Source organism: Hypanus sabinus, chromosome 24, assembly GCF_030144855.1.
Source record: "Hypanus sabinus isolate sHypSab1 chromosome 24, sHypSab1.hap1, whole genome shotgun sequence".
Classification (NCBI taxonomy): Eukaryota; Metazoa; Chordata; class Chondrichthyes; order Myliobatiformes; family Dasyatidae; genus Hypanus; species Hypanus sabinus.
Window position 1 is genome coordinate 13,687,641 of NC_082729.1, and position 18,939 is coordinate 13,706,579.

Genomic DNA, 18,939 nt, shown 5'->3' on the forward strand with positions numbered 1-18,939 from the left:
AATTTAACCCTAGCCTAATCACGTGACAATTTACAATAACCAATGAATCTACCAACCTGTATGTCTTTGGACTGTGGAAGGAAATTGGAGCATGTGGAGGAAACCTTTGCAGTCACAGACAGAACGTATGGGTTCCTTACAGACAATGGCGGGAATTGAACCGGTGCTAACCACTATGCTACCTACTTGTCATGGGTCACCTGAAACAATATTGACATACCCATTTAAATGAGCGCACAATATTTCTATTATTAAACTCCAGCCTGTGCTTTTATGCAATAGTGTATATCCGACGTGTCATATTGAAAACAGTGATCTGCGACAGATCTGATTGGACTCCCTGTAGTGATCTTGACCCATATTCCAGCGTGACAGTGAATTCAGAAAAGGTATAGCACTCAGCACGAACAAAACTTTCATTTTTAAAAAAATGCCTTTATTTTTAGTTTACAAAATAAATTTTGCTTTTACAGGCTTCTGCATTTCGTAAAATTGAAAAATTAACAAAGGCATAACTAGGAAAATGTAAACATAAACACTTGCATGCAGGACTTAATGGCCTTAAATAAATTCCTGACACTTCTATTAACAAATAAATTTTCACACTATACCATATCTTTATTTTATATAAATTTACAAATCTAGAGTCCTACTCAGTAGTGAGTAACCAGGTCATAGAAACAACCCTGGAAAAATACCTAAAAATAAAATTCAGCGAGATGCACAGGCAGAATAAAGAAAATATTGTTCATTAACATTACTTATCTTTTTCTTTAAACTATAGCTCGTTACTTCAGCTGGGGTTCTTGCGTTTCTGAAAGCTGGAAGCAAATCTGACCCCATGCTTCAAAGATTGTAATCACCCGTGCTTTGGAGGTAGATGTTGAGAAGAACGTACACCAGTAACAATGTCCTACACTCACTTTGATCACAACCTCCATTTCGTCCTTTATTTTGATAATCTTAAAATCAAAACAGAATCTTATACCAAAGGACCACAATGACACCTTTTTTTTTAGCTTACCCTGGTAGATTTTTAACACAAAAGCCCAGAAGGTGAGCAATGTTAAAATTCATAACATATACGCGCGCGCACACACACACACGTACAATATACTGTATCAGCCTATAAGTGTGAACAGCAATATCATAAAACTTGCATTGATAAATGCAATACTTTCTGCAAAAATTCAGATCTTACGTGAGGAATCCTTGCGACAGTGGGCATTTGAGTTTGTTAGGTTTAAAATCAATATTGCGCAGAAGTAGTGACATATGCAACAAAGAACCATAAGGCACTCTCTGGTGTTGCGATTCACATGGAATTATGAACCCCCACACTTGGTTATGAGAATACCACATAACATTTCTGGCTCTTGCTCCTATTTATAATCACATTTAAAACATTCCAGAGCAAAACAGATTAATGATTTGAACAGCTCTAATTCTAATATTCTAAAAACAAACATTTCTTTTGAAATTATTTGCTTAAAACCTTGGATAAAACTAGAAAAAGAGGGTGCAGCATTTTTTAAGTCCATTTTCTCAGGAACCTTATTACAGAAAATGTGAGTGAAGGGAAAAACACAATCCCATAGAGTATCTAGTAGTTTCACGGTTTTCTAGCAGCTAGGCCAGGGCCGAGGCAGGGATTTCAGATACAACACTGTCCAATGGCTGCCAATGGCAATTCATTAGGGCATCGTAGAACTCTTCACTCTGTTCCATGAATTGTGCATTAGCTTCTTCAACATCAAAGTAAGGAACTGGATCTGAATCATGACAGATGTAATAGTGACACTTCAATATACAATACACAATTGCAAATATGAAGTAATATTAAACATCAAAAAACATGCATTGGGAAATGTAATCCTTCACACAAAGATACAGATTTTATGTGAGGAATCTTTGCGATAGCTGGTATTTGGAATTATTAGACCTAAAATAAATATTTTGGTTATCAAAAACAAGTTATACAATAAAGAATCGTAAGGCACTCTGGTGTTGTAATTCACATAAATCCTATGAACCTCTTCATTTGGTACTCTATGATCCTAGTGAGAGAAACCTCAATTTAACAACAAAGCTACCCATTTACACAAAATCCACATTAATCCCAGTTTTTTCTCATTTTCTCTCAGCAATTCCCCCTCAGATTCTAACACTCACCTGCAAAATAGGGGCAGCTTACAATAGCCAATTATCCTACCGATCACACATCTTTGGGATTTGAGAGGAAACCAGAGCACTAAGGGTAGATCCAAAGGGCCACAGGCAGAACTTGCAAACACCACACAGACAGCACTTGAGGCCAGAAATGAACCTGGGTCTCTTGCTCTGAGGCAATGGTTCTACTCGCTTGTATATATAGCCAAAATATTAAATAAAAATTCAAGGCTTGTTATTCTCATTCCTTCCTCCCAAAGTTTGTGTATGCACCATCCTTTTTGCATGTCATTCCTCATTATTATATTTATATATCCCTCACGCTTGCCACTCTCACTTTCAGCGTCCACTGCTGGCTCACAAATCTCGTGAGCAGTAGGGCTGAAGGTGTAAGCCTCTCCCTACCAGTACACGGCCTCTCCAGCAGCAAGCCTCATGTAGTGCCTCCTTGCTGGCAACACACGGAAGCTGAACTGCTTTTGGACTCAGGCTGAATTACAGAAGACGGGGAGGAGGTCTGGGCCCTGCACAAGCAGCACGCAAGCCCACCGGCGTGTGGACATGACCTGGTGCTCGAGAACCAGATCCCCAGCTCTGGGTAAATAGCCCCACTGCCTTGTGGGCAGCTTCCAGACAGGCGATGGCTACAGGAGTAAACCCAGATAGAAAGTCCGGAGTGGAGCCCCAAAGGAGGCTGGACATCATTGAACATCCTTCCAGCAGCTCCTGCAGCCAAGCTGGTGCCAAACATATTGCTTCATGAGCTTTCATAGGGTTATGGACTACACAGGTGAGGCTAAGAGGGTCATCTCAGGATCTCCGTACCTTCTGCACAGGGAGAGGTTACTCCACTGTACATTGAGACAAGACGAATGTCATCATATAGACCTCTGTACACTTATTAGAAGCTGTCATTCTGTTCCATACCATGGTTCAACTAATCATTTCCTGTGGAACTTACCTCACCTCAGAAAAGACTCTATAGGGGGACGTCACGTGATGACGTGGGATCGAGACGTGGAAATCCAGCTCTCCCATAAAAAACCAGTAAAATAATGTTTAAGTGAAGAAATGTTAGTAAATACTTTTTAAAAATAACTTATAAACTACTCAGGATTGTCTTGATATGTCTCCTAAACAGAAGCAGAAGAAAACTACCACTTTGAAGACAACACAAGTTGGAAAAGAATCAAGGCCGGCCGCCATGAAAGAGCCTCGGGCTCAAGTGCATTTTACCTCCGGTGATACAGAACAGGAAACTGCGGCAACATCAACCGTTTCCAAAAAAAAAAGAGCAACAGGAATTGCGCATGCGTAAAGGAAGGGGCATGCGCAAACACGAGCAACCCAAACTACAAATCCCAGCTATGATCGGAACTGAAAGTGAAAGTGAATATGAGGTGGAATCAGATTCTCTGGATAAATCAGACGAAGATGAAAAGACAAAGAAAGAAGAGCAACAGGAAGAGGCTGGAGGTGATATTGGAGACATAAAAAAATCTTTGGTGCAAATAACGCATGAATTAAAAGCATTAAAAGTAATAAAAAAGATATTAAAAGACAAGACAAAATGGACAAGAAAATTAAAAACTTGGAAGAAACAATTGGAGACACCATTGATAGGGTGAATAAAATGGAAGATAATATTTCTGCCTGGACATCAGAAAGAAAACGGTTGTTGGAAAAAGTGGATGTACTTGAAAATTTTAGCACACGAAATAATATTAAGATTGTTGAACTTCTTTAAGGTATAGAGGGAGAGGATCCAATAAATTTTTTTTCAAAAATAGATTCCGGAAATTTTGGAAATGGAAGAAGGAGCCCAGTTAATTGAAATTGAAAGGGCTCACAGAGCCTTAAGATCAAGACCTCAGGTTGATCAAAACCCAGGATCAATCTTGATAAAATGCTTAAGATATCAAGATAAAGAAAAGATCCTGAAGGCGGCTGCCCAACATGCCAGAAAGAGAAACGGGCCATTGATGATAGAAGGGAAAACAGTTCTTTTCTATCCTGATATAAGTTATGACCTTTTGAAGAGAAAGAAGGAATTTAACCCAGCGAAAAAAGTTTTATGGGAAAAGGGTTATAATTTTATATTACACCACCCGGCAACCCTGATATTTTGTTTGGATGACGGAAAAAGAAGATCTTTTACTGATTATCAGGATGCAGAAGAATTTGCACAAGAACTCCCAAATATTCGCTAACCACAGCCAAAGATTTAAAAGTGAAACAGATTAAAGACGAAGACAAGGACAGCGAATGGAGTTGATGGATGTTTAAGGACAAAAGAATATTTAAATATATTCTTGATTATATGATACAGGGGGAGAAAGGTAAAAATTTGAGAAATATTAATTGAGAGTAGTGATATTTTTTCTTATCTTATATATACTTTTTTATGTTACAGGGGAGCTGGGGGGGAACTTCGGATCGATTGCTACGGGATTCATGTGTGTAATCATGGCAATTGCCATGACCCGTACAACGGAGGGGGGTAATGTTGTGTTTATTTTATTCACAACATTAGTAGGGGGATATTTTGTTATTTTTTTCTTTATAATCTATTTTTCTTTAATCTTTTTTTCTTTGCCTGGACAATTGGGGCGGGGGGGGGGGGGGAGAGACACAGCAACACGGAGAATTTTAAAAAGATTCCCCAAGGTATTACGAAAGTTGAAAAGTTAGGTATTACTATAGACTGGAGTAACCCTGTTAAAAATGACTAATTTACTGAATTTTTAAAGTTTTAATGTTAATGGGCTTAATGGACCGGTGAAAAGAAAAAGAATTTTAACATATATTAAGAAAATGAAAATAGATACAGCTTTTAGCTGCATTCCACTTGAAAAAATTACTTATAATTTAAGAGATAAATATGAAATAGTTCGGAAAATTTGGCGCCCTTATTTACAACAGATAGGATTAAGTATATAGGTGCTCCGAAGATAAAATTATTGGTTATTTGGAGAAAGAAATAAATATACATACTAAAGCTATTATGAACTCCATGGAGCATGTGGGGATCTTCCGATATCCAGGCATTCTTTCTTTCTTTCTTTTTTCTCTTTCTACAGGGATATGTTAGAGGGGAGGGGTTAAGGGGAGGGGGGGGGGAAGGGTTGATAATTTTTTTTCCTTCTATAACCATTTGAAAAATAAAATAAAAAAAATTATATTAAAAAAAAGACTCGATTACAACCCGGGCCGTTGGAGTTTGGGAGTTCAGTTCTGGCATCCTCTGTAAGTCATCACAATAGAATGTGTGGATTTTCCCCAAGTGCTCTGGTTTCTTCTCATGGTCCAAAGGGTACGTTAATTGGTCATTATAAATTGTACTGTGATTAGGTTAGGGTTAAATCAGGTTTACTGGGGGCTGCTGGGCGGCACAACTCAAAGGGCCAAAAGGGCTCCATGCTGTATCTCTAAATTTAAAAAAAACGGCAGGAGAAGTAAAAATAGCAGTGAACTTGTGTTAAAATGTTTGAGATAATATGGTTGAGATAATTTGAGATAGAAGCTGAGATAATATAATGAGATAACCAATGAGCACATCTACATGAAACGTTGTCATAGCAAAGCAGCATCCATCATCAGAGATCCCCACCACCCAGGTCTCGCCCTTTTTTTGCTGCTCCTTCAGGTGGAAGATACGAGAGCCTCAAGACTCACACCACCAGGTTCAAGGCCAGTGACAAACCCTCAACCATCAGGCTCTTGAATAAAAGTGGATAACTACACTCACTTGCCCATCCGTTGAGATGTTCCCACAACTGATGAACTCACTTTAAGGATTCTTTAACTTGTTATTTCCTATTCTCGTTATTTATTGCTATTTATTTATATTTGTATTTGCACAGTTTGTTGTTTTCTGCACTCTGGTCGATAGTTACTATTCTCTACATTTGCTGAGTATCCCTTCAGGAAAATGAATCTCAGGGTTGTAAGTGGTGAAATACAGTTGCAAGAAAAAGTTTGTGAATCCTTTGCAATTGCCTGGTTTTCTGCATTAAGTATTCATAAAATGTGATCTGATTTTCTTCTGTCACAATGATAGACAAACACAATCTGCCTAAACTAATAGCACACAAACATTGTTTAATAATTCACAGTCCAGGCTGGAAAAAGTATGTGAACCCTTGTATTTAATAACTGGTAGAACCTCCTTTAGCAGTAATAACCTTCAGCAAACATTTCCTGTAGCTCACACGAGGAAATCTGCAGATGCTGGAAATTCAAACAACACACACGAAATGCTGGTGGAACACAGCAGGCCAGGCACCCTTTGTCAGGTCTCGGCCCAAAATGTCGACAGTGCTTCTCCTTATAGATGCTGCCTGGCCTGCTGTGTTCCACCAGCATTTCCTGTGTGTTGTTTGAATTTCCTGTAGCTCAGTGGTTCCCAACCTTTTCTATGCCCCACACCCCTAGGAAATGTTTGACTAATGTTCGCACCCCCTACAAAAGTAATATCACATTTGAAGATGAAGAAGTCTAATTTCTAATTGTTGAACCACAAATTGAACCACATACAATATTGCGGGTGAACAAATTGAACTTAAAAAAAATAAGCTTTTAATTCAGTGCATAAAATGCAAATATAAACTGAACAATTAGATTCTAATTTATTCAGAAAAAATTGTAAACAGTAAAATCAATCCCAATTGTGAACATAAAATTCAATGATTTCTTTGCTCCTGCTTCTCATTCATGATTTTGTCAAAACATGGAACTTTCTTGCTGACTGCGATCCGCAGGTCTGCCTGTGGATTCAGGCGATTCCTAGATTTTGTCTTGATTGACAAAAGAGAACTGAATCCATATTCACACAAGTAATTTGTTGCAAATGGAGTGAGGACACTGAGTGATTTTCCACCAAGTCTTGGGAACATATCCAGTGCTGCACAACAAAACTCCTCCAGTCTTGCTTTCAAATTGCATTTCAAGAGCTCGATTTGTCCACAAATCAATAAGATCTTCCTTCAGCTCTTCATCATCTGACATTTTCTCCAAATTGTAGGAATATGGATTCATGATCCATTCTTCTGAAATCTTCAGGTCTCCAGCAGCTAAATATCCATCAAACGATTCTGACAGCATTTCCAAATGAGCCACAATTTCTTCCACAGTAGGAGTTATGGATCCAGCATCATCAACCATCTCTTCTAGTGAAGGAAAATTTGAGAGACTGCCTCTTTCCATCCTTCGACGCCAAAGGCATAACTTTTCTTTGAAGGCATTCAACTTTTCACAAGCCTTCAATATGTTTATCTCTTTTCCTTGAAAAGAAACACTCAGGTCATTCATACGAGTGAAAATGTCAGCTAAGTAAGCCAGCGTTTGGGTGAACTCCTGTGATTCCATTGCCCCAACCAGATCACATTCACGATCCTCCAGAAAAACTTTGATTTCTTCCCGCAGTTCAAAGAAGTGGGTTAAAGCGTGTCCTCGTGACAACCAACGGACAAAGTGCGGAAAAGCAAAACTGAACGTTCACTTCTCAGATCCTCACAAGATTATTTGAAGATGCGATGGTTCAAAGCACGCCCCCGATCCAGTTGATGATCTTCACACAAGTATCAACAACATTCTTCAAATTTGGAGGCAATGTTTTTGATGCCAAAGCATGCTGATGAAGAAAACAATGGGTAACTTGCAAGTCTGGAATCTCCTTTTTCATCAATGCAGAAAAGCCAGATTTATTTCCAAGCATTGCAGGTGCCCCATCAGTGCACACAGAACCAATGACTTTGATACCTAAATCATGTTTGGCAAAGATGTCTTTCACCAGCTGCATCACATCCTTTGCAGTTGTGTTTGTTTTCAGATCTTTACAAAACAGGAAATCTTCCTTCACAGCACCATCATTGACATACCTCACTAATGTGATGAATTGACTATAACTGGAGACATCAGTTGACTCATCCAACTGAATAGAGATTTTAAGAGGACTAGCTCTGACATCTGAGATGATTTGGTCCAAAATATCTTCACTCAAATCACTGATTCAGTTGTGAATGACATTATTTGATAGGGGCACCTGTTCAAATTTTTTTTTCTTGCTTCTTTACCCAGGATAATTGTTGCCATTTCCAGTGCATGTGGCTTGATGAGATCTTCTGCAATTGTATGGGGCTTCTTGGATTTGGCCATTTTATATGCCACTTGGTATAAAGCAAGAAGTAGTGGTTTTTCAACAGAAACGAAACCTAATTTTGGAAGAGTTCCTTGTGAATCAAAACGAGCTCTTTTGATTTTCAATGACCCAGTATCATATCCTTCAACATCAGCTACGCCATGCTTGTTCTTGAAGTGCTCTTGAAGCTTGGATGGCTTCAGATTTGAGTTGGAAAACACAACGCTACAAAGAATGCACTGGGTTTTTTGCAAGCCATTATTTCCTGTTGTGCAAGTGAAACCAAAGCACCCACAGTCATCATTCAACTTCCCTCTTTTTGACACGATGAAGGGTTAATGAATGGAAAAATATGAGCTAATATGAGAAAAACTATCTGTCAGGAATGACTGCTTTACCCAACCAGACAAGCCTATAGCAAAGTATCATGAGAAATATGCTTTCGAATATTATATTACGATATTATCTGCGGTTAAGCCAAGATAAATCGTCAGGTGGAAATGCTACAGGGACGCAACGCGAATTATTAGGCTACTCTCTATTGAATTTACACACCTATTTCCGATGATTACTGGAGATATGAACTCCCATCACACGATTCAAAATGCTCGGTGCTAACCATGATACCTCCTCAACTAACATAATTCAAAATTATCAACGATTCAAGAAAAAAACCTTTTAAGAGAAAAAAAAACCTTTGAAATTCAAAAACTTCTTTAATGCACTGAGACAAATATGAATGAATGACTTCAGCTGCTTTTTTATCAAAATGCAGCTTTAAAAAATTTTATAATTGAATAATTTACCTACTGTCTGCAGTTTGGTTTTAACGCAAAGTCGTTACTTGATGGTTGATTCGGGATATATAAAGATTTTGGCATTATGAGATGATTTTTAACTCTGAGATGTAACCTTCTAGCTAACAATGATGAGACTCCTTTACTCTGAGGTGTAACTTCCCAGGTAACACTAATGAGAATCCTCGATGCTAACTTGGGCAGCGGGAGACTGGAGCGTGCTTGGGACAAATGTTACTACCACTTCTCAAGGCACACTGGCAGCTGGCTGAGTGATGACTCCTGACTCATCACTCAAGGACACAAGCCACTCTTTGTCACCCCCCTGGTTGGGAACCCCTGCTGTAGCTGTTGATCAGACTTGTACAACGGCAAAAAGGAATTTTAGACCATCCTCCATACAAAACTGTTTCAGTTCATCAATATTTCTGCGATACCTTGCATGAACAGCCCTCTTCAGGTCATGCCACAGCATCTCAATTGAGTTAAAGTCTGGACTTTGACTTGGCCATTCCAAAACACAAATTTTTGTCTTTTTACACCATTCTGTTGGTGATTTACTCTTGTGTTTTGGATCATTGTTGTGTTGCATCATCCAACTTCTATTAAGCTTCAGGTGACGGATTGCTACTCCGACATTCTAAAAATTGTCTTGATACAATTCTGAATTCATTGTTCCCCCAACAATTGCAAGCTGTCCAGGTCCCGAGGCAACCCTAAACCATCATGCTCCGTTCACCATGCTGGGATGAGGTTTTGGTATCGGTGTGCGGTGCCCTTTTTCCTCCAAACACAGTGGTTTGCGTTTCTACCAAAAAGTTCAACTTCTACCTCATCTATCCACAGAACTTTATCCCAGAAGCGCTGTGGAACAACCAGGTAGTCTCTTATACTGGACACAAGAACAGAGGCCTTAGCAAATTGCAGAGGTTTCTGCAGATCTTTTGCTGTTACCCCGGGTTTGTTTTCACTTCCTTCAGCATTGCACATTGTGACCTTGATGTGATCTTTGCATGACACCCACTCCTAGGGAGAGTAGCAACAGTATTGAATCTTCTCTATTTGCAGACAATTTCTCTTACTGTAGACTGATGAACACTCAGGTCCTTAGAAATGCTTTTGTAGCCTTTTCCACCTTCATGCATCTCTACAATTCTTCTTCTAAGGTCCTCTGAAAGTTGTTTTGATCAAGATATGGTGCACATAAGCAGATCTTTTTTGAGAAGAGCAGGCTCTCTCAGTAATCTGACTTTGCGTATCATTTTTGTTAATAGGGCAGGGCACCTCTACAACCTACACCTCCAATCTCATCTCATTGACTGGAACACCTGATTCCAAATAACTTCTGTAGAAGGCATTACCCCAGAGGCTCACATACTCTTTTGAACTTAGACTTTGATTGTTTAAATGGTGTACTCAGTATTGACAAGAAGTACAATTGTTTGTGTGTTAGTTTAGGCAGGTTGTGTTTGTCTATTATTGTGTCTTAAGATGAAGATCAGACCACATTTTATGAGTGATTAATGCATAAAAACAGGTACTTGCAAAGGTTTCACAAACTTATTCTTGCAGCTATATATGTACTCTGATAATAAAAGTTACTATACTTTGAGCTAATCTACAACAGATAAAATTGCCTATCGCTGAAGTTTCTTTTCACTATATCTCCCTGAGCCTATCTGCATTTTATTAGCATGGTGTCTCCATCTTTTCAGTCTCAAGTTCCAGCTATATTTTCAGCTTTTCTAATCTTCCACTGGCCTTATTCCTGATGGTCTTCTATTTTCTTCTGAGACAGAATTAAATTTACGGAAACTAATTTCTGAAAACTATGAGGAGGAAATCCATGGGATATGAGAACAATTTAAAAAATGAAAGGATTTCACATCAGGGCGTTTAACCTCCATAAAACATCCAGCAAACATTTTTTAAAAATCACAAAACTTTGATTAAAATTCTTATTTCCTGAACTCACATAATTATGTTTAATGCTTTAGGCATAATTATAAAGTGACTCATTACCTCTTTTAATGGATAAACTAGGGCTTTAGTGTCCATCAGGTTGGCAATCATCTTCCCAACAATAGTCCTAACATTACATGGATCAACAAAGAAGAAAACTGACTTCAGGTTTACAAAACAAATGCTAAAGTTACTGTGCAATCCAATAAACAAGACACCACATAATTTTAGAACTGCAAATTACAGGTGTAACAATACTCACTAATATATCAACAATTCACAGTCCTTAAGATGTAAGAGCAGAGTCTGGCCATTTGGCCCATCCAGTCTGTTCCAGCATTTCATCATGGCCAATTTATTTCCCTCTCAGCCCGATCTCCTGCTTCCTCCCCATAATGCTTCATTCCCTGACTAATCAAGTATCTATCAACCTCTGCCTCAATTACTTGGCCTCCACAGCTGCTTGTGGCAACGAATTCCACAGATTCACCAATCCCTAGTTAAAGAAATTCCTCATCTCTGTTCTCAATGGACATCCCTCTATTCTGAGGCTGCGCCCTATGATCTTAGACTCCCTCATCATAGGAAACAACCTCTCCACACACACTCTATTGAGGGCCTTCAACATTCCAAGGGTTGCAATGAGATTCCCCTCATTGTTTTGAATTTCAGTGAGTATAGGCACAGAGCCATGGACACTCCTCATATGAAAAGCCGTTCAATCCTGGAAGCATTTTTGCAACCTCCTTAGAACCCTCTCCGATGTTAGCATAGGCTGATAGGGACTTAAGGAAAGCCTTTGGCACGTTGGCCTTCATAAATCAAAAGTACTGAGTACAGGACATAGGATGTTATGTTTCAGTTGTATTGATGAGGCCTAATTTGTATTGTGTGCAGTTTTGGTCACCTACCGACAAGAAAGATGTAAACAAGGTTGAAAGCATATGGAGAAAACTTACAAGGATGTTGCCAGATCTGGAGGACCTGAGTTATATGGAAAAATTGAATAGGTTGGGACTTTATTCCTTAGAACTTAGAAGTCTGAGAGTTGATTTGATAGAGGTATACAAAATTATGACCTGGCTGGTGGAGTAGTGGCATCAGTGCCGGACTTTGGGATGAAAGGTCCCGAGTTCCAATTCAGCCAGCTCCCCTGCACGCTTTCCATCTGTGCTGGGTTACGAGCCGGTGATCTAACTGGAGAAACTCCAGATGCGACGTACCTTTCCTTTCCATACAAAGTTATAAGCATATAGATAGGGTAAATGCAAGCAGGCTTTTTCCACTGAGGTTGGACGGGACTACAAACAGAGGTCATGGGTTAAGGGTGAAAGGTGAAAAAGCTTAAGAGAAACATGAGGAGAAGCTTCTTCATGCAGAGGGTTGTGAGAGTGTGGAACGAGCTGACTGGGGTTCATGCGAGCTGAATTTCATCATTCAAGAGAAGTTCGGATAGGTACATGAATGGTAGGGGTATGGAGGGCTAAGGTCCGGGTGCAGGTTGATGGGAGTAGGCAGATTAAATGGTTCAGCACAGAATGGATTGGCCAAGGGACCTGTTTCTGTGTTACATTTCTCCAAGCCTCTATTCTTTCTTACAAAAAAGGCCCAAAATTGCTCACAATACTCCCAGCGAGGCCTCAGCACAGCCTTATAAAGATTCAACATTACATCATTGCTTTAAAATTCTTGTCATTGCAGTTGAGTTGGCATCAGTGTTCTCTACTTGTGTTTATTATATTATCATTCTAATTAGCCAAGGGATTTGCCACGATGGGAGAAAGTTACTACACTTGGGCTTACACATCTTCCTCTGCTCCTGACTTCTAGCACTGACCTCCTGTGTCTGAAGCTAATTTATTCTGTGTATCTTGGTGCCATGATGCATAACATCATAGAAATGACAGTGGTGCCATTGTTGCATAAATGAAATATAATGGACAATCATAGGTCAGGCATCTACCATGATCTCAAAGTTGCAATTAGAAGCAATGCTGATTGGATATTGTCCTTCCATTTCCCATAGATATCTCCTACCATTCTACTCGCCACCTCCAAGAGGACCATGACCTTGTCGTATGGGGTTTGGAGGCTTGCTTGCCTCAATGATTGGGAGGGCTATGTTGGCTAGAGTCAGAGCTTTATGCTTTGGCTCTTAGTAGGGTCACCCATGCCAAACAGGTCAAAGGGTAGAGGCCAGACTAAGAATGGTCCACCAGTCCTCCAGGTTTGGGGGTTCAGCTCAGGACTGACAAGCCTGACTAGTAAAATAAAATTATAATGGAAATAGCAATGAAGAATTCTTCTACATCTGAGTGCGACGATATTCCTGAGTCTCCATCGAAACCAAGAGGAAGCTACTGATAGGCTGAAGGAAGCACTGAACTCTTCCAGAGATGGATGATTTCATTCATTGTTCCCCTAAACACCCACGGCTTAACAGGCAGTAAGTATTCTACTCGTCAACCAAAACCGCTCTCTTATTGATAAGCACCTGAGTTACAACTAGTGGACTGAAATTAATATGAAGGGAAATAAAATATCCTAAATTATCCTAAATCCCAAACTACCTATGAAAGATAATTGTCTATTAGCAGATGCTTGAACCAAATAATAGTCCCTATTTTCCTTCAATAAATACTTTCAGTTGATAATTTCCTCCATATTTCCCTTAATTAGAATAAATTGACATAGAAACCTACCAGGAAAAGGTGGATGCATTGTCACATACTCAGATATCTACTCATACATCGGGCATGATACTTCCTGGAATTATGTCATCTTATTTAGTTCTCTGTACATTAAGAGAACCTGATATATTTCAGAAATCCAGCTGTTATTATATGTGATATAATAATAATTATGTGACTGGCTGGAATTAATAATGAATACAATATATTTTAAAATTACTGAACACACCCCCCCCCCCCACCACATCTATGCAATTCCGTAACTGTATCAGGATTGAAACTGATATTTGTCACTTTTCGCCCAGATCTTACCTGAATATTAGCTATGGGATAATTTTGACAGCCGGCCTGCTGGCAAGGTATCAGGCAAGCTGAGAACCAATCTGTATGCGACTGGTAGAACAGGTTTTTAGGATAATGACAAAATGAGAGTTTGCTAGAAAACTAAGATATATTGTTAAAAGTTAATAACCCGTATTTGTGTAGTAAAATCACCAGATAGCAGGATACAAAGGTATGATGTAACTAGAACAGGTACCTTGCCATGTCACTTTGCTTCATACTAATTCATTTGGGATTGAAAGCACTTGATTGGAAAGATCTTTACTGAAATCACTTTATCACATATAATAAAAAAATGGATCTCTCAAATACATCAGACTCTTTTAATGTACAGAGGACTAAAAAAAACAAGTATTGGGAAGTATGAGAAATGAAGTAAATAAAATTTATCAGATATAATACTTCTGCATCATTGTGGGGCTGGCACAAGAGCAGCTTCTATCTATGGGAACAGTGGCTGTCATTAATTTTAATTGGAGGGAGGAGCATAATAATTAACTTCCAGGCATGGGAGATAACGAAGGGGCTGCCAGGAAAATACCAGATGGTCCATCACTTGCTCCATAATCTTCTTTTTAATTTTGCACCTTTAATGAGTAGATGATGGACAAAATCTCCAGGAAAATCTGGATCAGTGCACTGAAAGTGTTTAAAGAAGCAGTAGCATCATTGACGTGACAGAGGTCATGCTGCAGTATACATGAAACGCTGTCAGAGGAAAGCAGCGTCTAACCTCAGAGATCCCCACAACCTAGGCATGACATCTAAACTTCTGACAAACTTCTATAGATGTGTGGTGGAGATTACTGACTGGCTGCATCGCAGCCTGGTGCAGAAACACCAATGCTTTCGAACGGAAAGTCCTACAGAAAGAAATGGATTCGGCCCAGTACATCACGGGTAAAACCCACACAACCATTGAGAACGTCTGCATGAAACGCGGTTGCAGGAAAGCAGCATCCCTCATCAGAGATCCTCACGAGCCAGGTCATGCTCTCTTCTCGCTGCTGCCATCAAATAAAAGGTACAGGAGCCTCAGGACTCACACCACCAGGTTCAGGAACAGTTATTACCCCTCATCTATCAGGCTCTTGAATAAATGGGATAATTTCACTCAACTTCACTTGCCCCATCATTGAAATATCCCACAACCAATGATCTCACTTTAAGGACCCTTTATCTCATTATTTATTGCTATTTATTTATATGTGCATTTGCACAGTTTGTTGTCTTCTGCACTTTGATTAATCTTTCCTTGATCTAGCTATAGTTATTATTCTGCTGATTTGCTGAGAATACCCGCAAGTAAATGAACCTCAGGGTTGTATATGGTGACATATATGTACTTCGATAATAACATTTACTTTGAACTTTGAACTAATCATAGTGAAGAACGTCAACAACCAATAACCATCTCAGAAGCCTGCCTAGGGAAATTTTGGTGGTCTCAATGCTAACACTCTATCTGATAGATTATCAAATCAACCATAAGGTGAACTTCAAACAAAATTTAAGGAGGGCAAAATTCCAGAACACAACACACAAAGTTCATCACACAACCAATCAGTGACAAGAATCCCCCACTCCCTACATCACAGCTGAGTTTCCATAAAGATGGCCAATCAGTGGATTGATAAGTATATAAAGGCCAAACACTCAGAAGACACAGCCCAAATAAACAGCACCCTGATGATGTCTCCTTGCATGGTGATGACACATTTGCAAATGGATTGCCAAGATCAGAAAACAACTCAACCCAATCACTGAATAAAGAAATAGTAAAAAATAATACAACTGAAAGGTAAAAGTGTGAAGTGGCTGCCTCTGTAATGAAATTCTGTCATTTTTTTTCTGAAAGAGCATATAAAAGTGTGAAAAAATGACAAACAGTAAAATTGTGGGGTGGGGGGGGGAAAGAATCGCAGGTACCAGTGATAACAAGAATGTGAGGCTTTCTTGTGAACTGTTGTTGCACAACAAGTCTATTTTATTAACCTTGTAGACTATAATAAATTTTCAATTACAATAAAGGGACAGGCAAATCAATTTAAAATACCACTACCTTGGTAGATTTTGATTAAACTATATTAGACACAGTAAAATTGTTGAGCTTACCTTCCAGAGCATCATCTCCAACTTCTTCATAACTCTGTAAATAACAATAAGTTTGTTTCAACCGACATATCCCAATGTATTTCTGGTACGGTTCGGTTATTTTGTCTTTTTGCTACTTGTCCACACAAACTTTGCACAGTTTGCTGTCTGTGATGCTCTTGCTCTTTCATTGATCCTGTTTACAAGTACAGTTCTATAGATCTGCTTGAGTATGCCGCAGGAAAAAGAATCTCAAAGATATATGTATGCACTCTGATGATAAATTTTACTTTGAACTTTGAAACTTTATCCTAAATGATCTTGTCAGCAGTTGCCCAAATGGTGGGAGCTTGTGAAATTGTTAGTACTAATTTAAAAGTAGCACAACTTTGCTGACAGTTGGGAGAAGTTCCTCATAGTAGAAATGTGTGGTAGCAAAGCTTTTTTTAGTAAGGTCAAAATAATTCATTAAGTGGTTAAACTTTGTTGCAGTTAAAATTCAAAATTAAGTTTATTATCACTGATATAGCTTGTAAAATTTGTTGTTTTGTGGCAGTGCAGTGAAAGACATAGAAAATTACTGTAAGCCACAACAAGAAATATATTTTTAAAAATACACAGCAAAAAAGAGAGCAAAATAGTGAGGTATTTCCCATGGGTTCATGGACCATTCAGAAATCTGATGATGGAAGGGGAAAGCTGTTCCTAGAACATTGAGTATACTCCTTCAGGCTCCACCGCTTCCCTCTGGTAGTAATGAAAAGAGGGCATTTCGTGGATCATAAGTATCCTTAATGATGGATGCTGCCTTCTTCAGGCATCGTCTTTTGATGGTAGGGCAGCTGACGTACACGATGGGTCAGGCTGAGTTTACAATCCTTAGGAGCTTTTCGCTCTTAGCCCGAAAAATCGACATTTTTCCTTTCTGTAGATGCGACCTGACCTACTGAGCTCTTCCAGCATTCCATGTGTGCTGTTCTGGATTTCCAGCATCTGCAGAATCTCTTTGTATGATTTGCAGCTTTTTAAAAAATCATAATGTTTACAAAACATCAAGGGGACAGCAGAACAATGGATAGAGCTACATGAATAATGTACAGAACAAGAGTGATCCAGATAAATGATCTGCAGAGAGGAGTTCAAAAGGGGAATTTGAAAATAATCAACTGAGTCATACAGATTGTAATAAGTATTAGAAATGGTGACAAATAAACTACCAGTCATAAAATAATCATTTTTAAAGAAGCTGTTCATGAATCATTGAGTGTGTGCCTTCCGGCTCCTGTACCTCCATCCTGATGGTAGCACTGAGAAGAGGGAATGTCTTGGGTGGTCGGGTCCTTAATGACGGATTTTTTTTGAGGCATTGCTCCTTGAAGATGTCCTGGACGCTGGGGAGACCAGCATCCATGATGGAGCTGACTGAGTTTGCAACTTTCTGCAGCTTCTTTCAATGCACAGGACAATGATACAGCCAGTGAGAAAGCTCTCCATAGTACATCGCAGAAATTTGCAAGTGTCTTTGGTGACATACCAAATCTCTTCAAACTCCTAATGAAATATAGCTGCTGAGGTGCATTCCTTGTATCTGCGTCGATTGGGCCCAGGATAGATCCTCACAGATGATGACACCCAGGAACTTGAAATTACTCACTCTTTCCAGTTCTGATCCCTCTATGACTGATGTGTGCTCCCTCGTCTTACCCTTTCCGAAGTACTTTTGTCTTACTGATAATTCAGTGCAAGGTTGTTGCTGTAACACCACACAACCAGCTGATCTATCTCACTCCTATACGCCTTCTTGTCACCATCCAAAATAGTTGTGTCATCAGCAAATTTATAGATGGTGTTTGAGTGGTTGTGGGTATAGAGAGTGTGGAGCAGTGGGCGAAGCACACATCCTTGTGGTGTGTCAGTGAGGTGGAGGTGTTAACAAAGCCTTCTCTCTCCTGCCTTCTGGGAAAAGGCACCGAAGCATTTGGGCTCTCACAACCAGATTATGTAACAGTTTCTTCCCCCAAGCCATCAGACTCCTCAATACCCAGAGCCTGGACTGACACCAACTTACTGCCCTCTACTGTGCCTATTGTCGTTTATTATTTATGGTAATGCCTGCACTGTTTTGTGCACTTTATGCAGTCCTGGGTAGGTCTATAGTTTAGTGTAAATTTTTTCTGTGTTGTTTTTACATAGTTCTGTGTAGTTTTTGTATTGTTTCATGTAGCACCATGGTCCTGAAATACATTGTCTTGTTTTTACTGTGTACTATACCAGCAGTTATGGTCGAAATGCCAATAAAAGTGACTTGACTTGATTTATTTCCGATCCGCACAGACTGTGATCTTCCAGTGAGGAAGTCAAGGACCCAGCTGCAGAGGGAGGTACAGAGGCCCAGGTTTCGGAGCTTTTTGGTTAGAACTGTAGGAATGATTGTGCTTGACTTTGAAATAGCCAGAGAGTTAGCAGATGGTAATCAAGCGTGGGAAATAAATGCTGACCATGCATGTATTAAACGTAATCAACAAATCATTAAAAACTCCAACAACAAAAAAAAACTAAATGCATCACTATGAATGGTAGAAAGATGTAGCAGTGTGACTAATTCGGGCACTATTTCACAAAATTTGCAGGAAAATACTTCACCTTTAAACACAGAATCATTCAACCAACTTTAGCACTGCCATATGCTCATCAATTACAATGACATTACTTTGTTAGAAATTAATTTTTCTGAACTAAAAATACA

The 18,939-nt window shown here is 39.2% G+C and overlaps 1 protein-coding gene across 4 annotated transcripts in view; it reads right to left on the bottom strand.

The window, feature by feature from the left end:
* Positions 1-761: 761 nt before the first annotated feature.
* Positions 762-18,939, bottom strand: part of LOC132380485 (tRNA selenocysteine 1-associated protein 1-like) — a 42,921-nt gene continuing 24,743 nt past the window's right edge. For 3 of the 4 annotated variants that reach the window (XM_059949325.1, XM_059949326.1, XM_059949328.1), the window contains exons 8-9: positions 16,215-16,248; positions 762-1,772 (exon numbers count right to left, since the gene is read on the bottom strand). In XM_059949325.1, coding sequence (XP_059805308.1) covers positions 1,630-1,772; positions 16,215-16,248 — 177 coding nt within the window. In that variant the 3' untranslated portion in view covers positions 762-1,629. Of the gene's footprint in view, positions 1,773-11,127; positions 11,195-16,214; positions 16,249-18,939 lie in introns of all 4 variants that reach the window. The other variant, XM_059949327.1, reaches the window with a different exon arrangement.